Source organism: Oncorhynchus kisutch, linkage group LG15 (assembly GCF_002021735.2).
Source record: "Oncorhynchus kisutch isolate 150728-3 linkage group LG15, Okis_V2, whole genome shotgun sequence".
NCBI classification, from domain to species: Eukaryota; Metazoa; Chordata; class Actinopteri; order Salmoniformes; family Salmonidae; genus Oncorhynchus; species Oncorhynchus kisutch.
This window is the reverse complement of record NC_034188.2, coordinates 79,382,121-79,404,289: the sequence shown is the minus strand read 5'-3', so window position 1 is coordinate 79,404,289 and position 22,169 is coordinate 79,382,121. Positions and strand designations below refer to the sequence as shown.

Genomic DNA, 22,169 nt, shown 5'->3' with positions numbered 1-22,169 from the left:
GTTAATGGACAGATAGAGGGAGTGATGGTTGTTAATGGACGGATAGAGGGAGTGATGGTTGTTAATGGACGGATAGAGGGAGTGATGGTTGTTAATGGACCCACTGGGCCTTGCTGTAATGCCACTCTGTCATGTAGCCAGTACTGACACACTCATGTTAAGCACCGTTACATTGGCCATTAATCAGTGTGTTTTTCCACATACACACGCACACACACGTTTCTGATTTAAAACAACTTGATTGATCCTTGTATTTACCCACGGCAGCACCACTGTTCCTAGGCCGTCATTGAAAATAAGAATTTGTTCTTTACTGACTTGCCTAGTTAAAAAATAATATAAATAACATAAAATTACTCAATTGCACTAAACCTCTCCTATGTGGACAGATGACTCAATAGCACTAAACCTCTCCTATGTGGACAGATGACTCAATAGCACTAAACCTCTCCTATGTGGACAGATGACACAATAGCACTAAACCTCTCCTATGTGGACAGATGACTCAATAGCACTAAACCTCTCCTATGTGGACAGATGACACAATAGCACTAAACCTCTCCTATGTGGACAGATGACTCAATAGCACCTAAACCTCTCCTATGTGGACAGATGACTCAATAGCACTAAACCTCTCCTATGTGGACAGATGACACAATAGCACTAAACCTCTCCTATGTGGACAGATGACTCAATAGCACTAAACCTCTCCTATGTGGACAGATGACACAATAGCACTAAACCTCTCCTATGTGGACAGATGACACAATAGCACTAAACCTCTCCTATGTGGACAGATGACACAATAGCACTAAACCTCTCCTATGTGGACAGATGACACAATAGCACTAAACCTCTCCTATGTGGACAGATGACACAATAGCACTAAACCTCTCCTATGTGGACAGATGACACAATAGCACTAAACCTCTCCTATGTGGACAGATGACACAATAGCACTAAACCTCTCCTATGTGGACAGATGACACAATAGCACTAAACCTCTCCTATGTGGACAGATGACACAATAGCACTAAACCTCTCCTATGTGGACAGATGACACAATAGCACTAAACCTCTCCTATGTGGACAGATGACACAATAGCACTAAACCTCTCCTATGTGGACAGATGACACAATAGCACTAAACCTCTCTATGTGGACAGATGACACAATAGCACTAAACCTCTCCTATGTGGACAGATGACACAATAGCACTAAACCTCTCCTATGTGGACAGATGACACAATAGCACTAACCTCTCCTATGTGGACAGATGACACAATAGCACTAAACCTCTCCTATGTGGACAGATGACACAATAGCACTAAACCTCTCCTATGTGGACAGATGACACAATAGCACTAAACCTCTCCTATGTGGACAGATGACACAATAGCACTAAACCTCTCCTATGTGGACAGATGACTCAATAGCACTAAACCTCTCCTATGTGGACAGATGACACAATAGCACTAAACCTCTCCTATGTGGACAGATGACTCAATAGCACTAAACCTCTCCTATGTGGACAGATGACACAATAGCACTAAACCTCTCCTATGTGGACAGATGACACAATAGCACTAAACCTCTCCTATGTGGACAGATGACACAATAGCACTAAACCTCTCCTATGTGGACAGATGACACAATAGCACTAAACCTCTCCTATGTGGACAGATGACACAATAGCACTAAACCTCTCCTATGTGGACAGATGACACAATAGCACTAAACCTCTCCTATGTGGACAGATGACACAATAGCACTAAACCTCTCCTATGTGGACAGATGACACAATAGCACTAAACCTCTCCTATGTGGACAGATGACACAATAGCACTAAACCTCTCCTATGTGGACAGATGACACAATAGCACTAAACCTCTCCTATGTGGACAGATGACACAATAGCACTAAACCTCTCCTATGTGGACAGATGACACAATAGCACTAAACCTCTCCTATGTGGACAGATGACACAATAGCACTAAACCTCTCCTATGTGGACAGATGACACAATAGCACTAAACCTCTCCTATGTGGACAGATGACACAATAGCACTAAACCTCTCCTATGTGGACAGATGACACAATAGCACTAAACCTCTCCTATGTGGACAGATGACACAATAGCACTAAACCTCTCCTATGTGGACAGATGACACAATAGCACTAAACCTCTCCTATGTGGACAGATGACACAATAGCACTAAACCTCTCCTATGTGGACAGATGACACAATAGCACTAAACCTCTCCTATGTGGACAGATGACACAATAGCACTAAACCTCTCCTATGTGGACAGATGACACAATAGGGTTGGAGTCAATTGTGAACAATAACTTTGAATTGGCCAAACCCCACAGGAAGAAGAATTTGAATATAATTTGAATCAACTGAGATGTGAAACATGAAAGTTAATTAATTTGACAAATATTTTATAAAAAGGATATGCCACTTATTAATGCAAACAATACACAATATGAAATGTACATTTTATTATAACTGAAAGATGTTAAACAGTATTCTTCTTTGTCATGAGATGTTAGATTGTTCCCTTCCATACTGCAGTGTTTGATCTAATGCATTATGGGGAAAAAATAAATTTATTCTGATATATCAAAACATTAAGGGAATTATGAATTATTATGGACAACCGACAACATGATCTTTCAATATTTCCAGACCACTGTAATTATTTAAAATTGTTAAAGAGAATGAGTTTTTAAAGATGAAATGTTTCAACCTTATGCTAAATGGTAAAGGTAACCATGCATGAAGTCGAAATAAATATTGCTCTGGTGATGTGTGGAATAAATACTGCATTTCAATTTCATTGAATTTCATTGAATTAAATTATAATTCCTTTAATTCAAATTCAATTCAAATTCTGGTTCCTGTGGGTTGTGGCCAATTAAAATTCAATTCAAATAAAGTATTTGAATTGCAAATCAATTCAAATTATTTTTTAAATAATTTAATTGGAATTAAAGAACAATTCACAACTCAATTCAGAATCGACCCCAACCCTGACACATATAACACGCATGCAATGAGTGCATAGGATGTGCATATGCAAACAGGTGTGTGTTCCTACCTTATACACATCCAGTATTCCACACTGGTAGTCGAAGCGTGTGTAGAGCTCGTTGAGCATGCTGATGACCTGCATGGGGGTACACTGGGCACACACTGCAGTGAAGCCCACGATGTCAGAAAACAACATGGTGACATCATCAAACTTCCTGGCGGGGACAGACTCCCCCTGCCACAGCTTCTGGGCCACGTCACCAGGAAAAATGGAGTAGAGAAGGTCTACTGTCCTCCTCTTCTCCTCTTCTAGAGCTTGGTGTGTCTTTTCTAGAGTGGCCTGGGGAAGAACAGAGGGATATAGTAGAATGTGGATGATGGAGTAAAGGTTTAGTGACCGACGCCTGTCCTCTGCTTCTGAAGACGGATGAGTCCACGGCTGAATATCTACATGACAGAATAATAAGTATGAGCACACGTGTATGTGTGTGTGACTGTGTGTGTGTGCACGTGTGTGTGTGTGCACGTGTGTGTGTGACTGTACCTTGAGTTTGTCCATCCTGTTCTTGAGGCCGTCCTGTGCCTTGGCCTGCTGTCCCACCAGTATGACATCACGCGTGGCGTCGTGGATGGGGATGTCTGACAGGTAGAGGCCCCTGCCCATCAGCTCCTCCAGCTTGTCCACCCGGGGGGAACCCAGGAACATCAGAGTAGAGGATTCTGGGACATGAATCATCTGACCCTTCACCTCCATCACCTGGTAAAGACAGAGAGAAAAAGAGAGAGATGGAGAGAGGGAGGGGGCAGAAGACAGGGTGAGAGAGAGAGATGGAGCGCGCGAGAGGGGGGGAGAGAGATGGAGCGCGCGAGAGGGGGGGGAGAGGTAAAGGAAAAAAATTGAGGGGGGAGAAGACAGGGTGAGAGAGGTAGAGAGAGAGAGAAAGAGGGGAGGAGAAGACAGAAAGACGCATGGCATTTCCATTATTTTGGTCAAACTCGTACCTACTCTATAAGCACAAGCATAGAAAGACTATTCAGAAACGTTAAGAGGATGTTGTTGTCCAAACACCACCTCCAGTTTTTTGAAGACCCTAATTCCCTTGACAATGAGGATGTAGTGCTGCACATTCCAATATCATCTACGCTACAAATGAGATGTCGTCACCCATTCTCCCATACACACCAGATCAAGAGAACGCTGGCCCTGCGGCAATACATCCAACTGTAGCCTATAGACAATACAGGATTAAATGAAGATGTGTTGAGGATGGAAAACATCTCTCTGGCTCTCAGCTGACTGAAAGAAGTCAGGTTTGTCTGCTACTGTATCTGTAGTTTAGTCTTTGGTTGCTCTGGTAGATTACCAGAATGTATGAAAAACAATTTTCTACATTGTAGAATAATAGCGAAGACATCAAACTTTGAAATAACACATATGGAATCATGCAGTAACCAAAAATGTGTTAAACAAATCAAAATATATTTTATATTTGAGATTCTTCAAAGTAGCCACCCTTTGCCTTAATGACAGCTTTGCACACTCCTAGCATCCTCTCTCGCACGCACTCTCTGGTTCTCTCCCTCTCTCCCCGGTGTCAGATAGATTATTCCGCCTGTGAGCCCACTGCAGCCTGATTTATTTATAGAACCCTCTCCTAGTTCTGCATAATGCACACAACCTACATCTACAGAGAAATAACACACACACACACACACACACACACCCTACATACAGTCTTGAGAGATCGAACACAAACACGCACTACCTATACAGTATATAGTCTACAGAGAGATAACACACACAATACCTACATATAGTCTACAAAAATCTAATACACACATTACATACATATAGTCTAGAGAGAGACAGAGTACTGCACACACACTTAGTTACGGAAAGTAGATACACACACACACACAGACAGTGCATTCGGAAAGTATTCAGAACCCTGGACTTTTCCCACATCTTGTTACGCCTTATTCTAAAAATGGATTAGATTTGTTTTTCTCAATCTACACACAATACCCCATAATGACAAAGTACAGTTTATTAAAAGTTTATATAAAAAAAATAAGAAATCCCTTATTTACATAAATATTCAGACCATTTGCTATGAGATTCTAAATTGAGCTCAGGTGCATCCTGTTTCCATTGATCATCCTTGAGATGTTTCTACAACTTGATTGGAGTCCACCTGCGGGGAATTAAATTGATTGGACATGATTTGGAAAGGCACACACCTGTCTATATATGGTTACACAGTTGACAGTGCATGTCAAAGCAAAAACCAAGCCACAAGGTTGAAGGAATTGTCCGTAGAGCTCCGAGACAAGATTGTGTCAAACCACCATGAGACTCTTCCTAGAGCAGGCTACCCGGCAAAACTGAGCAATCCGGGGAGAAGGGCCTTGGTCAGGGAGCTGACCAAGAACCCAATGGTCACTCTAACAGAGCTCAAGAGTTCCTCTGTGGAGATGGGATAACCTTCTAGAAGGACATCTTTGCAGCACTCCACCAATCAGGCCTTTATGGTAGAGTGGCCAGACAGAAGCCCTTCCTCAGTAAAAGGCACATGACAGCCTGCTTGGAGTTTGCCAAAAGGCACCTTAAGACTCTCAGAACATGAGAAACAAGAATCGCTGGTCTGATGAAACCAAGATTGAACTCTTTGGCCTGAATGCCAAACGTAACGTATGGATGAAACCTGGCACCATCCCTACGGTGAAGCATGGTGGTGGCAGCACCATGCTGCAGGGATGTTTTTCAGTGGCAGGGACTGGGAGACTAGTCAGGATCGAGGGAAAGATGAACGGAGAAAAGTACAGAGAGATCCTTGATGAAAACCTTCTCCAGAGCACTCAGGACCTCAGACCTGGGTGAAGATTCACCTTCCAACAGGACAATGACCCTAAGCATACAGCCAAGACAACGCAGGAGTGGCTTCGGGCTAAGTCTCTGAATGTCCTTCAGTGGCCCAATCAGAGCCTGAACTTGAACCCGATCAAAAATCTCTGGAGAGACCTAAAAATAGCTGTGCAGCGACGCTCCCCATCCAACTTGACAAAGCTTGAGAGGATCTGCAGAGAAGAATGGTAGAAACTCCCCAAATACAGGCTTGCCAAGCTTGTAGCGTCATACCCAAGAAGACTCAAGGCTGTAATCACTGCCAAAGGCACTTCAACAAAGTGCTGAGTAAAGGGTCTGAATACCTATGTACTTGCAAACATTTCTAAAAACCTATTTTTGCTTTGTCATTATGGGGTATTGTGTGTAGTTTGATGAGGGAGAAAAATATTTCACTCAATATAGAATAAGGCTGTAACATAACAAAATGTGGATAAAGTCAAGGGGTTTGAATACTTCCCGAATGCACTGTATACTGTACGGTCGCAGTGTGTATTGTGGGAGGATGTGACCAGGTGTTTTCTGTGGTTGTGGCAGGCAGAGTGGGACGAGTCACATGGCTGACACATTAATGGAAATCTCCATGGAGATGACAGGAATACCAGGAACACTCAGAAAATCCAAGCGACTGTGTCTCGGAAAACTACCCTCACACTTAACAGAACGCGTACACACACTCATATTCATATTCAAACACATACAAGTATGAATTAATTGACACACAAACAAACAATCACACACACAACCACTAATACACACACGCACATGTACTTACCTATGTATGTAGAGTACTCCACCTGTATGTAACATGTAGAGCACTGGTCATCAACCTTTTGAGTCAAGGTCACTTTCGCAGTCAAAAAGCAAGCCGAGATCTATCGCTCAGAATTGTTTAAAACATAACTTAAAAAATGTAAAATTAACCTAATAAAAACAGTTGTGTAGGAATGAGGTTTGTGAAGTAGGCCTAATAAATTATCACAGTATATTGGCTTAGGAAGGCCACCAAAAATTCTGAGATTTCCATCCCCAACTACAACATTTTCTGTCAAGATAGAACTGACAAAGGGAGAGTAGTTGCAATCTACTATAGAGATAGCCTGCAAAGTTCTGTCATACTTTTCAGGTCTATGGCCAAACAGTTCGAGCCTCTAATTTTAAAAATTAATCTCTCACTGTTGTCGCCTGTTATAGACCCCCCTCAGCTCCCAGCTGTGCCCTGGCCACAATATGTGAATTGATTGCCGCCCATCTATCTTCAGAGTTCGTTCTGCTAGGTGACCTAAACTGGGATATGCTTAACTTCTTATGTTATAGGGGATGCTTGCGTCCCACTTGGCAAAAAGCCAGGGAAAATGCAGCGCGACAAATATAATGATCTAAAAATCAAACCTTCATTAAATCACATGTAAGATACTAAATTAAAGCTACACTCGTTGTGAATCCAGCCAACATGTCAGATTTTAAAAAGGCTTTTCGGTGAAAGCATAAGAAGCTATTATCTGATGATAGCACAACAGTAAACAAAGAGAGTAGCAAAACACAGAAATAAAATATGAAACATGCCTTACCTTTGACGAGCTTCTTTTGTTGGCACTCCAATATGTCCCATAAACATCACAATTGGTCCTTTTGTTCGATTAATTCCGTCCATATACAGTGGGGAGAACAAGTATTTGATACACTGCCAATTTTGCAGGTTTTCCTACTTTTCCTACTTACAAAGCATGTAGAGGTCTGTAATTTTTATCATATGTACACTTCCACTGTGAGAGACGGAATCTAAAACAAAAATCCAGAAAATCACATTGTATGATTTTTAAGTAATTAATTAGCATTTTATTGCATGACATAAGTATTTGATACATCAGAACTTAATATTTGGTACAGAAACCTTTGTTTGTAATTACAGAGGTCACATGTTTCCTGTAGTTCTTGACCAGGTTTGCACACACTGCAGTAGGGATTTTGGCCCACTCCTCCATCCAGACCTTCTCCAGATCCTTCAGGTTTCGGGGCTGTCGCTGGGAAATACGGACTTTCAGCTCCCTCCAAAGATTTTCTATTGGGTTCAGGTCTGGAGACTGGCCACTCCAGGACCTTGAGATGCTTCTTATGAAGCCACTCCTTAGTTGCCCTGGCTGTGTGTTTCAGGTCATTGTCATGCTGGAAGACCCAACCACGGCCCATCTTCAATGCTCTTACTGAGGGAAGGAGGTTGTTGGCCAAGATCTTGCGATACATGGCCCCATCCATCCTCCCCTCAATATGGTGCAGTCGTCATGTCCCCTTTGCAGAAAAGCATCCCCAAAGAATTGTGTTTCCACCTCAATGCTTCACGGCTGGGATGGCGATCTTGGGGTTGTACTCATCCTTCTTCCTCCTCCAAACACAGCGAGTGGAGTTTAGACCAAAAAGCTCTATTTTTGTCTCATCAGACCACTTGACCTTCTCCCATTCCTCCTCTGGATCATCCAGATGGTCATTGGCAAACTTCATACAGGCCTGGACATGCGCTGACTTGAGCAGGGGGACCTTGCGTGCGCTGCAGGATTTTTATCCATGACGGCGTAGTGTGTTACTAATGGTTTTCTTTGAGACTGTGGTCCCTGCTCTCTTCAGGTCATTGACCAGGTCCTGCCGTGTAGTTCTGGGCTGATCCCTCACCTTCCTCATGATCATTGATGCCCCACGTGGTGAGATCTTGCATGGAGCCCCAGACCGAGGGTGATTGACCGTCAACTTGAACTTCTTCCATTTTCTAATAATTGCGCAAACAGTTGTTGCCTTCTCACCAAGCTGCTTGCCTATTGTCCTGTAGCCCATCCCAGCCTTGTGCAGGTCTACAATTTTATCCCTGATGTCCTTACAAGGCTCTCTGGTCTTGGCCATTGTGGAGAGGTTGGAGTCTGTTTGATTGAGTGTGTGGACAGGTGTCTTTTATACAGGTAACGAGTTCAAACAGGTGCAGTTAATACAGGTAATGAGTGGAGAACAGGAGGGATTTTTAAAGAAAAACTAACAGGTCTGTGAGAGCCGGAATTCTTACTGGTTGGTAGGTGATCAAATACTTATGTCATGCAATAAAATGCAGATGAATTACTTCAAAATCATACAATGTGATTTTCTGGATTTTTGTTTCTCACAGTTGGAGTGTACCTATGATAAAAAAAAATGTGCAGACATCGACGTGCTTTGTAAGTAGGAAAACCTGCAAAATCATCAGTGTATCAAATACTTCTTCTCCCCACTGTATATCCAAAATGTCAATTTATTTGGCGCGTTTGATCCAGAAAAAAACAGCTTCCAAATTGCGCAAAGTCACTACAAAATATTTCAAAAGTTGTCTGTAAACTTTGCCAAAACATTTCAAACTACTTTTGTAATACAACTTTAGGTATTTTTAAACGTTAATAATCGATCAAATTGAAGACGGGTCAATCTGTACGAGAGGAATCTAACGCTACTTTTCAAGTCTTGCGCAACTCTCAACAGTGTTACCCATTTCCTAGATGGTCGTACTTCTTCATTGCACAAAGGAATAACCTCAACCAAATTCCAAAGACTGGTGACATCCAGTGGAAGCGGTAGGAACTGAAAACAAGTGCCTAAGAAATATCGTTTCCCAATGAGAGATACTGAACAGACAGAGACCTGAAAAAAACAAACATTCTGAACGGTTAGTCCTCGGGGTTTTGCCTGCTACATAAGTTCTGTTATACTCACAGACATGATTCAAACGGTTTTAGAAACTTAATAGTGTTTTCTATCCAAATCTACTAATAATATGCATATCTTATATTCTTGGCATGAGTAGCAGGAAGTTGAAATTGGGCACGCTATTTATCCAAAAGTGAAAAGTTAACACCCCGGCCGTCCTACAATCTAAGCTAGATGCCCTCAATCTCACACAAATTATCAAGGAACCCACCAGGTACAACCCTAAGTCCATAAACATGGGCACCCTCAAAGATATTATCCGGACCAACTTGCCACCCAAACATCTCTGCTGTTTTAAATCAGGATCTCAAATATCACTGCTTCATTGCCTGAATCCGTTATGGGTCTGCAGTCAAACGACCACCCCTCATCACTGTCAAACGCTCCCTAAAGCACTTCTGCGAGTATAGGCCTTTCTAATTGACTTGGCCCAGGTATCCTGGAACGATATTGACCTCATCCCGTAGAGGATGTCTGGTTGTTCGTTAAAAGTAATTTCTCACCATCTTAACACTGTGTCCAAAGAAGGGCCAGATGTATGCAAAATGGTGTTGTCTGCATAAGGTGGATCAAGGAATCACCCGCAGCAAGAGCGACATCGTTGATATATACAGAGAAAAGAGTCAGCCCGAGAATTGAACTCTGTGGTACCCCCATAGAGACTGCCAAATGTCCGGACAACAGGCCCTCCAATTTGGCACACTGAACTCTATCTGAGAAGTAGTTGGTGAACCAGGCAATGTATTCATTTGGGAATACAAGGCCGTTGAGTCTGCTGATAAGAATACGGTGATTGACAGAGTCGAAAGCCTTGGCAAGGTCGATGAAGACGGCTGCATAGTACTGTCTTTTATTGCTAGTGGTTATGACATTGTTTAGGACCTTGAGCGTGGCTGAGGTGCACCATTGACCAGCTCGGAAACCTGATTGCACAGCGGAGAAGGTACAGTGGGATTTGAAAAGGTCAGTGATCTGTTTGTTAACTTGGCTTTCGAAGACTTTGGAAAGGCAGGGCAGGATGGATATAGGTCTGTAACAGTTTGGGTCTAGAGTGTTACCCTCTTTGAAGAGGGGATTGACCGCGACAGCTTTCCAATGTTTAGGAATCTCGGACGATACGAAAGAGAGGTTGAACAGACTAGTAATAGGGGTTGCAACAATGGCGGCGGATAATTTTATAAATAGAGGGTCCAGGTTGTTTAGCCCATCGGATTTGTACGGGTCCAGGTTTTGCAGCTCTTTCAGAACATCTGCTATCTGGATTTAGGTGAAGGAGAAGCTGGGTGTCAAGGGATGACACTGGAGAGGCGAAGCAGGTACGGGGAGTCAAACATTTAATAGGGAACGGACATAGAACGAGACAGGAACAGCATCAGCACAGGGGACAAAGACAAATTACAATCAATGCAGCAGTGGGGAACAGAGCAGGGAACTGACAAATATTGGGGAGGTAATAAACAGGTGATGAGTGAGTCCAGGTGAGTCCAATATCCTCGAGGGCACCAGGGGGGGAAGAGTGGGAGCAGGCTTGGGCAAGTAGCTGCGGGGGGTGCGGAGCTGTTGGCCGAGGTTGGGGTAGCCAGGAGGAAAGCATGGCCAGCCGTAGAGAAATGCTTATTGAAATTCTCGATTATCATGGATTTATTGGGAGTGACAGTGTTTCCTAGCCTCAGTGCAGTGGGCAGCTTGGAAGGAGGTGCTTTTCTTCTCCATGGACTTTAGTGTCCCAAACCTTTTGGAGTCAGAGCTACAGGATGCAAATTTCTGTTTGAAAAAGCTAGCCTTTGCTTTCCTAACTGTGTGTAGTGGTTCCTGAAAATGTGCAAATCGCGGGGAGCTTCAATGCCATACAACACTCCTTCCGTGGCCTCCAACTGCTCTTAAACGCTAGTAAAACTATATGCATACTTTTCAACCGATCGCCAGACTAGCATCACTACTCTAGAAGGTTCTGACTTAGAATATGTGGACAACTCCAAATACCTAGATGTCTGGTTAGACTGTAAACTCTACTTCCAGACTCATATTAAGCATCTCCAATCCAAAATTAAATCTATAATTGGCTTCCTATTTCGCAACAAAGCCCCCTTCACTCACGCTGCTAAATTTTGTACACATCTGGCCCTTGTTTTGAACACAGCATTAGTCTCAGCGGAGGGAGGGAGAGAGCAGCAGAGGGTCTGCATTAGAGGTCGACCGATTCATCGGAATGGCCGATTAATTAGGGGCGATTTCAAGTTTTCAAAACAATCGGAAATAGGTATTTTTGGGCGCCGATTTGTCAATTTAATATATTTTTTATACCTTTATTTAACTAGGCAAGTCAGTTAAGAACACATTCTTATTTTCAATGACGGCCTAGGAACGGTGGATTAACTGCCTGTTCAGGGGCAGAATGACAGATTTACACATTGTCAGCTCGGGGGATCCATCTTGCAACCTTACAGTTAACTAGTCCAACGCAATAACGACCTGCCTCTCTCTCGTTGCACTCCACAAGGAGACTGCCTGTTACGCGAATGCAGTAAGCCAAGGTAAGTTGCTAGCTAGCATTAAACTTATCTTATGAAAAACAATCAATCATAATCACTAGTTAACTACACATGGTTGTAATTGTCATTGTTACAATTCTTTATTTTTTTATTTATTTTATAAATCGTCCGATTAATTGGTATGGGCTTTTTTGGCCCTCCGATAATCGGTATCGGTGTTGAAAAATCATAGACGGTCGACCTCTAGTCCGCATCTCATGTTCCCTGCTCTGTTCTTCCATTCCGCCAGTGAGACTGACCAGAGAGAGGGGCACCGTCTTGCACCTGATGGTGAAACTCGAGTCGCACAGCAGCTGCCTCAGGCACAAATTCATGTTGTTCCTATGACCAGAGAAAGTGAAATATTCCTTAATATTAAAATAGACACGACGAGCTCCAAATAATAATAGAAATGCAGGGCTATCGATACACTTGGCTACTCATTCATTGCAGCTGCAGAGCGAGTAGGGAGAACCATGTTTTATAATAGTGCAGAATAAAACATGAACTCACTCATAAACAGCAGCTCTTTGCTGTATTCCTTTGACATTCTCTCTCTGGTCAAAGTTTTAAAACTTAGGACATCTTACATAGGCTAGTATGTGGCCAGGGTCGTGGAAGCTGTAGGCAAGGTGATTTGAGCTATCTGATTGGCCAGCACAGTAGGCACACTCAATTTGGCCACAGATCTCCCCGTCCACAGGGTAGGTGGAGTTTGTCTTGTCAGACAAATGAAATGGTTGTAAAACGGAACACTTTGCCTACCCAGTGTGCAGAGCTTCTGAATCAAGTGCACCTACCTTAAACAGCACAACAAGAATAACAAAAAAAAGAGTGCAACCCTTATCAAAGACAACTCTGTGCCTTTATCAAAGACAACTCTGTGTCCTTATCAAATACAACTCTGTGTCCTTATCAAATACAACTCTGTGTCCTTATCAAATACAACTCTGTGCCTTTATCAAAGACAACTCTGTGTCCTTATCAAATACAACTCTGTGTCCTTATCAAATACAACTCTGTGTCCTTATCAAATACAACTCTGTGCCTTTATCAAAGACAACTCTGTGTCCTTATCAAAGACAACTCTGTGTCTTTATCAAAGACAACTCTGTGTCCTTATCAAAGACAACTCTGTGTCCTTATCAAAGACAACTCTGTGTCCTTATCAAATACAACTCTGTGTCCTTATCAAATACAACTCTGTGTCTTTATCAAAGACAACTCTGTGTCCTTATCAAAGACAACTCTGTGTCCTTATCAAAGACAACTCTGTGCCCTTATCAAATACAACTCTGTGCCTTTATCAAAGACAACTCTGTGTCCTTATCAAAGACAAATCGGTGTCCTTATCAAAGACAACTCTGTGTCTTTATCAAATACAACTCTGTGCCTTTATCAAAGACAACTCTATGTTTATCAAATACAACTCTGTGTCCTTATCAAAGACAACTCTGTGTCTTTATCAAAGACAACTCTGTGTCCTTATCAAATATAACTATGTGTCTTTATCAAAGACAACTCTGTGTCTTTATCAACGACAACTCTGTGTCCTTATCAAATACAACTCTGTGTCCTTATCAAAGACAACTCTGTGTCCTTATCAAAGACAAATCTGTGTCCTTATCAAAGACAACTCTGTGTCCTTATCAAAGAAAACTCTGTGCCTTTATCAAAGACAACTCTGTGTCTTTATCAAATACAACTATGTGCCTTTATCAAATACAACTCTGTGTCTTTATCAAAGACAACTCTCTGTCCTTATCAAAGACAACTCTCTGTCCTTATCAAAGACAACTCTGTGCCTTTATCAAAGACAACTCTGTGTCCTTATCAAAGACAACTCTGTGTCCTTATCAAATACAACTCTGTGTCTTTATCAAAGACAACTCTGGGCCTTTATCAAAGACAACTCTGTGTCTTTATCAAAGACAACTCTGTGTCTTTATCAAATACAACTCTGTGTCCTTATCAAATACAACTCTGTGTCCTTATCAAAGACAACTCTGTGTCCTTATCAAAGACAAATCTGTGTCCTTATCAAAGACAACTCTGTGTCCTTATCAAAGAAAACTCTGTGCCTTTATCAAAGACAACTCTGTGTCTTTATCAAATACAACTATGTGCCTTTATCAAATACAACTCTGTGTCTTTATCAAAGACAACTCTCTGTCCTTATCAAAGACAACTCTCTGTCCTTATCAAAGACAACTCTGTGTCTTTATCAAATACAACTCTGTGACTTTATCAAATACAACTCTGTGCCTTTATCAAAGACAACTCTGTGTCCTTATCAAAGACAACTCTGTGTCCTTATCAAATACAACTCTGTGTCTTTATCAAAGACAACTCTGGGCCTTTATCAAAGACAACTCTGTGTCTTTATCAAAGACAACTCTGTGTCTTTATCAAATACAACTCTGTGACTTTATCAAATACAACTCTGTGTCTTTATCAAATACAACTCTGTGCCTTTATCAAAGACAACTCTGTGTCCTTATCAAAGACAACTCTGTGCTTTTATCGTTGGCCTTTCTACAGAAATGTTTGGTGATCGCTGATGTAGAGTATGCACACACACACGCATGCACAAGCACACACGCACACACACACAGACCGACCAGGGGCTGTTCTGCCGGCCTTGTTGTGAGTCTCCCTGCTTTAACTCAGTTCACTCCTGTTCCCATCTCCCTCATCAGGACAGACAGTTGTACACTCTCAGCAGCACTACAGTAACACACTCACACATCCACACAGACCACAGAGAACCACAGCCCCACTCTCAACCAGACGACAGAGAAGGAGAGAGATGGAGAGAGAGAAAGAGAGAGTGAGAGAATGAGAGATAGACAGAAAGTAAGAGAGAAAAGGAGAGGTGGGCAGAGAGGGAAAAACAGAGGGAGAAATAGAGGATTTAAGCAGACTGGCGTGTAAACAGACTCATTTGCATAGAAGTACAGAGCACAAGTCAATGAGTCACACACACAAACACACAAATGCACACGTACATGCACAAAGCCTGCTCACAGACACACACAGGTAGACGAAGGCATCCACACAGCCAAGCATCCTGAAACATGGTATCCCCCTATATGCCCACTCAGATCTATGTAAAAATCCTGTGAGACCTTAAGGCCAACCTGTCCTCAGACACCTTCTCCTCAAGCCCAACTCTGCTGGCATCCGGCGCTTTACAGTGTTGATTTCAGCTGCTCTGTTGCTCTGTTATTGTGGAGGCTGTTTAACAAGACAAGGCCATGAGTGTGTGTGTTTGCGTGCGCTTGTGTGACAGGGAACAAAGAAGATTGAGACATTTAGTGAACCTTTGATCCGATGCCCCCCTCAACACTGTGATGTTTGTTGTTTGTTGTTCAAAAGAACAAAAAGACAGGAGGCTTTGAAAGTCACTGCTCTCCCTTTCTCTCTGGGTCATATTTACACACCAGAGACGGGAGACGGTGACCGTATGACACAACACCAACAGTAAAAACAGATACATGATGTAAACTAGGTGCTCTTAAGGTTACACAGTAACACACCACGTAAATTCAATATGACACTGGTTGGAGAAGATGGATTACTTTGCGGGGGGGTGGGGGTTCTGGTTAGGTGAAGTGAGGAGGGGGGTGGGGGTTCTGGTTAGGTGAAGTGAGGAGGGGGGTGGGGGTTCTGGTTAGGTGAAGCGAGGAGGCGGTTCTGGTTAGGTGAAGTGAGGAGGGGGGTGGGGGTTCTGGTTAGGTGAAGTGAAGTGAGGAGGGGGGTGGGGGTTCTGGTTAGGTGAAGTGAGGAGGGGGGTGGGGGTTCTGGTTAGGTGAAGTGAGGAGAGAGGTGGGGTTTCTGGTTAGGTGAAGTGAGGAGGGGGGGGGGTTCTGGTTAGGTGAAGCAGGGAGGGGGTGGGGGTACTGGTTAGATGAAGCGAGGAGGGAGGTGGGGGTTCTGGTTAGGTGAAGCGAGGAGGGAGGTGGGGGTTCTGGTTAGGTGCTATAAGTAGAGGTGTGAGGGTTCTGGTTAGAGGAAAAGGGAAGGGGCAGACAGGGGTTTGGAGTGAAGGAACTAGAGAGAGAGATGAGGGGGTCCTGATGGCATGTCAGTAAGATGTCTCTTCTGTGTGCAGAAAGGTGTACACACAGAGCTGGAGGTCTGGGCTCTCAGCATCAGTAATAACTGGGCTTGTGTGTGTGTGTGTGTGTGTGTGTGTGTGTGTGTGTGTGTGTGTGTGTGTGTGTGTGTGTGTGTGTGTGTGTGTGTGTGTGTGTGTGTGTGTGTGTGTGTGTGTGTGTGTGCGTGTGTGTGTGTGCGTGTGTGTGTGTGTGTGTGTGTGTGTGTGTGTGTGTGTGTGTGTGTGTGTGTGTGTGTGGGTGTGTGTGGGTGTGTGTGGGTGCGTGCGTGCGTGCGTGTGTGAGAGAGAGAGGGGGAAGTTAAAGGAGTAAAGGAAAAGGAGAGTGAGACATTGGTACAACAGACAGAGACAAAACCTGTTCCCCCTCAGGAGACTGAAAAGATTTGGCATGGGTCCTCAGATCCTACAGATTCTACAGCTGCACCATGGAGAGCATCCTGACGGGTTGCATCACTGCCTGGTATGGCAACTGCTCTGCCTCTGACCACAAGGCACTACAGAAGGTAGTGCGTAAGGCCCAGTACATCACCGGGGCCAAGCTTCCTGCCATCCAGGACCTCTATACCAGGCAGTGTCAGAGGAAGGCCCTAAAAATGTTCAAAGACTCCAGCCACCCTAGTCATAGACTGTTCTCTCTGCTACCGCATGACAAGCGATACCGGAGGGCCAAGTCTAGGAGCAAAAGGTTCCTTAACAGCTCCTACCCCCAAGCCATAAGAGTCCTGCTGCTGCTAATCTCAGTTTATGATCTATGTATATACTATATTTCACTTTAACTCTACCTACATGTACATATTACCTCAATTACCTCGACTAACCTGTGCCCACGCACATTGACTGTACCGGTAACCCCTGTATATAGCCTCGCTATTGTTATTTACTGCTGCTCTTTAACTGTTTTACTTCTCAATTTTTTTTAACTTAACACTTATTTTTCTTAAAACTATATTGTTGGTTAGGGACTCGTAAGTAAGCATTTCACTGTAAGGTCTGCTACACCTGTTGTATTCGGCGCATTTGATTTGAAGCACAGTGGTGGCAGCGTCAGGCTGTGGGGATGTTTTTCAGCAGCAGGGACTGGGAGACTAGTCAGGATTAAGGGGAAGATAAACAGAGCAAAGTACAGAGTGATCCTTGATGAAAACCTGCTCCAGAGCGCTTAGGAGCTTAGACTGAGGCGAAGGTTCCCCTACCAACAGGACAATGACCCTTAGCACGCAGCCAAGGCAATGCAGGAGTGGCTTTGGGACAAGTCTCTGAATGTCCTTGAGTGGCCCAGTCAGAGCCCAGACTTGAACACGATCGAAAATCTCTGGGGAGACCTGAAAATAGCTGTGCATTGATGCTCCCCATCCAACCTGACAGAGATTGAGAGTATCTGCAGAGAAGAATTGGAGAAACTCCCCAAATACAGCTGTGCCAAGCTTGTAGCGTCACACCCAAGAAGACTCGAGGATGTAATTGCTGCTTAAGGTGCTTCAACAAAGTACTGAGTAAAGGGTCTGAATACTTTTGTCAATGTAATATTTCAGTGTGTTTTTTTTGTATACATGTTTCCTTTGTCAGTATGGTAAACGGTGTGTAGATTGATGAGGGGGGAAACTACAAGGCTGTAACGTAACAAAACGTGGAACAAGTCAAAGGGTCTGAATACTTTCCCAAGGCGTTTTAGATCCCTGTCCCTGCTCTGACTATTAAAGGTCAACTGCCCCTTAGAACCAACTCTAGCTTTAAATGGCCTCTGTGTCATCGATATGAGAATTAAACATTCATTGTCGTGTCAAAATTGACTACAATGTGTAAATAGGGCAGTTTTGGTCATAAAGTCAGAGTTCGGTAAGTGACTGCATCATGACTTACTTGAGGGTTTGGTTTGGATTACAATTATGTCAACAATTTATGCCCCATTTTGCCTAATAATAGGTGGTGACACTGTGTTTCCTTGGAAAAGACTGGGCGAGTTCGCTTTGCATAGCCCCGATGCTCCTTAGGAGGACCAACGGATTGGTTGAAAATGAGCAAACCCTGCACACCCGGGGCACCGGGTCACGCAAAACAAACATCCCCACTGAAACCTCTGCTCCAGACAAGACGTGTGGTTAGAACCTGTCCTTGCTGGAGAAATAGCTACTCTAGTGAAAATGGGCTTCCATAAAGTTCAACAATCTAATGGCTTCGACAGGTTTCTCCTGTCAAACCTGAAACTGGTGTGTTGTTGGTAAGTAGCTAAGTTTTGTTTATAGCTAGCTAGCTACATGCTACATGTCATTATCATCCGCTCTGATACGAGTCTATGATCCTGTGATGAAACTAGCTGAATACATAGCCTCTTCTTAATGTGTGAAGAAGAAGTTTTGTATTGCTAACGTGGCACCTGACGACAGGTTTGATCCTTGCTAGCTAACATTTGACCTTATTATAACCCTTTTTTGACAGACTCCTCCTGATGCAAACATAAATACACAAAGACACACTCTCTGACACACTCACTAATGACACACTCACTAATGACACACTCACTAAGGACACACTCACTAAGGACACACTCACTAAGGACACACTCACTAAGGACACACTCACTAATGACACACTCACTAAGGACACACTCACTAAGGACACACTCACTAAGGACACACTCACTAAGGACAGACTTAGATTCAGATTGCTGCAGGAACACGATGGTGTCCTTTCCACTGCCTGGGTATATAGTGTTAATGCCACAGTAACACAGTGTGTGTGTGTCAGGGAAAGGCCAACCTGGTCACCTGTGATACAAGCCAGTATTCAATGTCCATCCATATCTGAGGACGTTGGGAGATGATGTAGAAACTGGCCACTAGGGGCAACATTTAGAGCTCTTACCCTAAAGTAGGTATTGGTTTTGCTAAGGCGTTGTCGACGGGGATGGCGGATTGCAAGTTCGAATCCAGCGATATAATTTTTTGGGGATATTTCTGTTTAAGCCTATCCCAAACATTAACCCTTACCTTAACGAGTCTGAGTTAATGCCTAACATTAAGATTTCAGAGTTAATGCCTAACATTAACCCAGCCTCAAAAATTCAGAGTTAATGCCAAAATGTAACCTGAAACACTTAGACATTTGACGTTTGGAACAATTTTGAAATTTGACGTTAGTGAAACATGAATAAACGTCTAATTCTGACGTGAGACTGTGAGAGCTAGTTGGGAAAGGCAGGTGGTTGTGTTATTCCACCTGAGGTGTGTGTGTTTCTGCTAACTCAGTCAGAATTGACCTGCTCTACACTTCACACTGCTTTTTGATTCATCACCGTGGTTACCCAACCACCGCCAACAGAGAGACATGGGTGACGCACAGAGACACATTTCATCTGCAATAACTGTATATTTCTCTGTGTGTGCGCGCGTGCGTGTGCGTGTGCTTGTGTGTGTGCTTGTGTGTGTGCGTGCGTGTGTGTGCGCGTGCGTGTGTGTACGCGTGCGTGTGTGAAAGGGGCTCAACCAAGCTAAAATGGTCAACCCCAGGCCCAACTAAGGTCCCTTAAAACAGTGGACTAATATTGTATTCTCAAAGACAGGAAAGCAGAAAGGGTTATATAGTGACACTCATATATCTGCCTGAGAGGGGAACCCTGTGAGAGAATGCCAGCCGAGTGGGAGGGAGGAGAGAAAGATAAAAGCGAGGGAGTGAGCGGGAGAGAGGAAGATAGAGATGTAGTGATGCTCGAGTTCTGACTGCGGAGAGGAGCTCCTGGTACTGTATAAAAAAGAGTGTGCGTGCGTGTGTGTGTGCGCATGCAGGGGACAGCCACAGCAGATAAAAGCCACTACAGATGATCACAGATGATTTGGGGAGATTTTTAGTCTGTGTGTGTGCACATGCAGGGGACAGCCACAGCAGATAAAAGCCACTACAGATGATCACAGATGATTTGGGGAGATTTTTAGTCTGTGTGTGTGCACATGCAGGGGACAGCCACAGCAGATAAAAGCCACTACAGATGATCACAGATGATTTTTAGTCTGTGTGTGTGCACATGCAGGGGACAGCCACAGCAGATAAAAGCCACTACAGATGATCACAGATGATTTGGGGAGATTTTTAGTCTGTGTGTGTGCACATGCAGGGGACAGCCACAGCAGATAAAAGCCACTACAGATGATCACAGATGATCTTTAGTCTGTGTGTGTGCACATGCAGGGGACAGCCACAGCAGATAAAAGCCACTACAGATGATCACAGATGATCTTTAGTCTGTGTGTGTGCACATGCAGGGGACAGCCACAGCAGATAAAAGCCACTACAGATGATCACAGATGATCTTTAGTCTGTGTGTGTGCACATGCAGGGGACAGCCACAGCAGATAAAAGCCACTACAGATGATCACAGATGATCTTTAGTCTGTGTGTGTGCACATGCAGGGGACAGCCACAGCAGATAAAAGCCACTACAGATGATCACAGATGATCTTTAGTCTGTGTGTGTGCACATGCAGGGGACAGCCACAGCAGATAAAAGCCACCACAGATGATCTTTAGTCTGTGTGTGTGCACATGTCCATGTATTTAGATGATGTTTTGTGTGGGCTATAACAGTGGAACAGACCTGCAGGGTAATGCTCTTTCAAAAGAGGATATGTAAACATAAACTGGTGTATTTCATAATCATCTGTCCAGATGACCACAGTAAGCCCTGGATGTCTCCCTCTGAAAACCACTGCAACAACATAGCCATCCAATTAAAATCTCCGTACGGAGCAGAAACAACTACAGGAAAACACACACACACACACCTACTAAATTGTGTACATTTGTGTTGGAATTCTCAATATTAGCTGATGTGCAGATTCATTATACAGCAATCATGCAATGATATGGTATATGTAATTTCCTAGGCTCTGTAACGTATGCTCCCTGCATGCTAATCTTTCAACTCAACGTATGGTAAAAACCAATAGCTTGGAAAGATGATTCGTTCTGCAAAGTAGCAGACCTTACGGTATCTTTTCAACTTATTGCAATCAAAAAGATCTAAATGTCCAACTAATATCACTAGGTGACGTACAGATAACACAGTGCTACTAGAAGACAGAAACCTGACCTGAAGACTCCCTGAACACAGTCAGTGCTACTAGAGGACAGAAACCTGACCTGTAAAGACTCCCTGAACACAGTCAGTGCTATTAGAAGACAGAAACCTGACCTGAAGACTCCCTGAACACAGTCAGTGCTACTAGCAGACAGAAACCTGACCTGAAGACTCCCTGAACACAGTCAGTGCTACTAGCAGACAGAAACCTGACCTGAAGACTCCCTGAACACAGTCAGTGCTACTAGCAGACAGAAACCTGACCTGAAGACTCCCTGAACACAGTCAGTGCTACTAGAAGACAGAAACCTGACCTGTAAAGACTCCCTGAACACAGTCAGTGCTACTAGAAGACAGAAACCTGACCTGTAAAGACTCCCTGAACACAGTCAGTGCTACTAGAAGACAGACACCTGACCTGAAGACTCCCTGAACACAGTCAGTGCTACTAGAAGACAGAAACCTGACCTGTAAAGACTCCCTGAACACAGTCAGTGCTACTAGCAGACAGAAACCTGACCTGAAGACTCCCTGAACACAGTCAGTGCTACTAGAAGACAGCAACCTGACCTGAAGACTCCCTGAACACAGTCAGTGCTACTAGAAGACAGAAACCTGACCTGAAGACTCCCTGAACACAGTCAGTGCTACTAGAAGACAGAAACCTGACCTGTAGAGACTCCCTGAACACAGTCAGTGCTACTAGAGGACAGAAACCTGACCTGAAGACTCCCTGAACACAGTCAGTGCTACTAGAAGACAGACACCTGACCTGAAGACTCCCT

The 22,169-nt window shown here is 43.6% G+C and overlaps 1 protein-coding gene across 2 annotated transcripts in view; it reads right to left on the bottom strand.

Moving 5' to 3' along the window:
* Nucleotides 1-22,169, bottom strand: part of gucy1a2 (guanylate cyclase 1, soluble, alpha 2) — a 104,254-nt gene that overhangs the window by 39,543 nt on the left and 42,542 nt on the right. For both annotated transcript variants that reach the window (XM_031791156.1, XM_031791157.1), the window contains 2 exons: nucleotides 3,582-3,794; nucleotides 3,105-3,377 (listed from right to left, as the gene is read on the bottom strand). In XM_031791156.1, coding sequence (XP_031647016.1) covers nucleotides 3,105-3,377; nucleotides 3,582-3,794 — 486 coding nt within the window. The remainder of the gene's footprint in view (nucleotides 1-3,104; nucleotides 3,378-3,581; nucleotides 3,795-22,169) is intronic.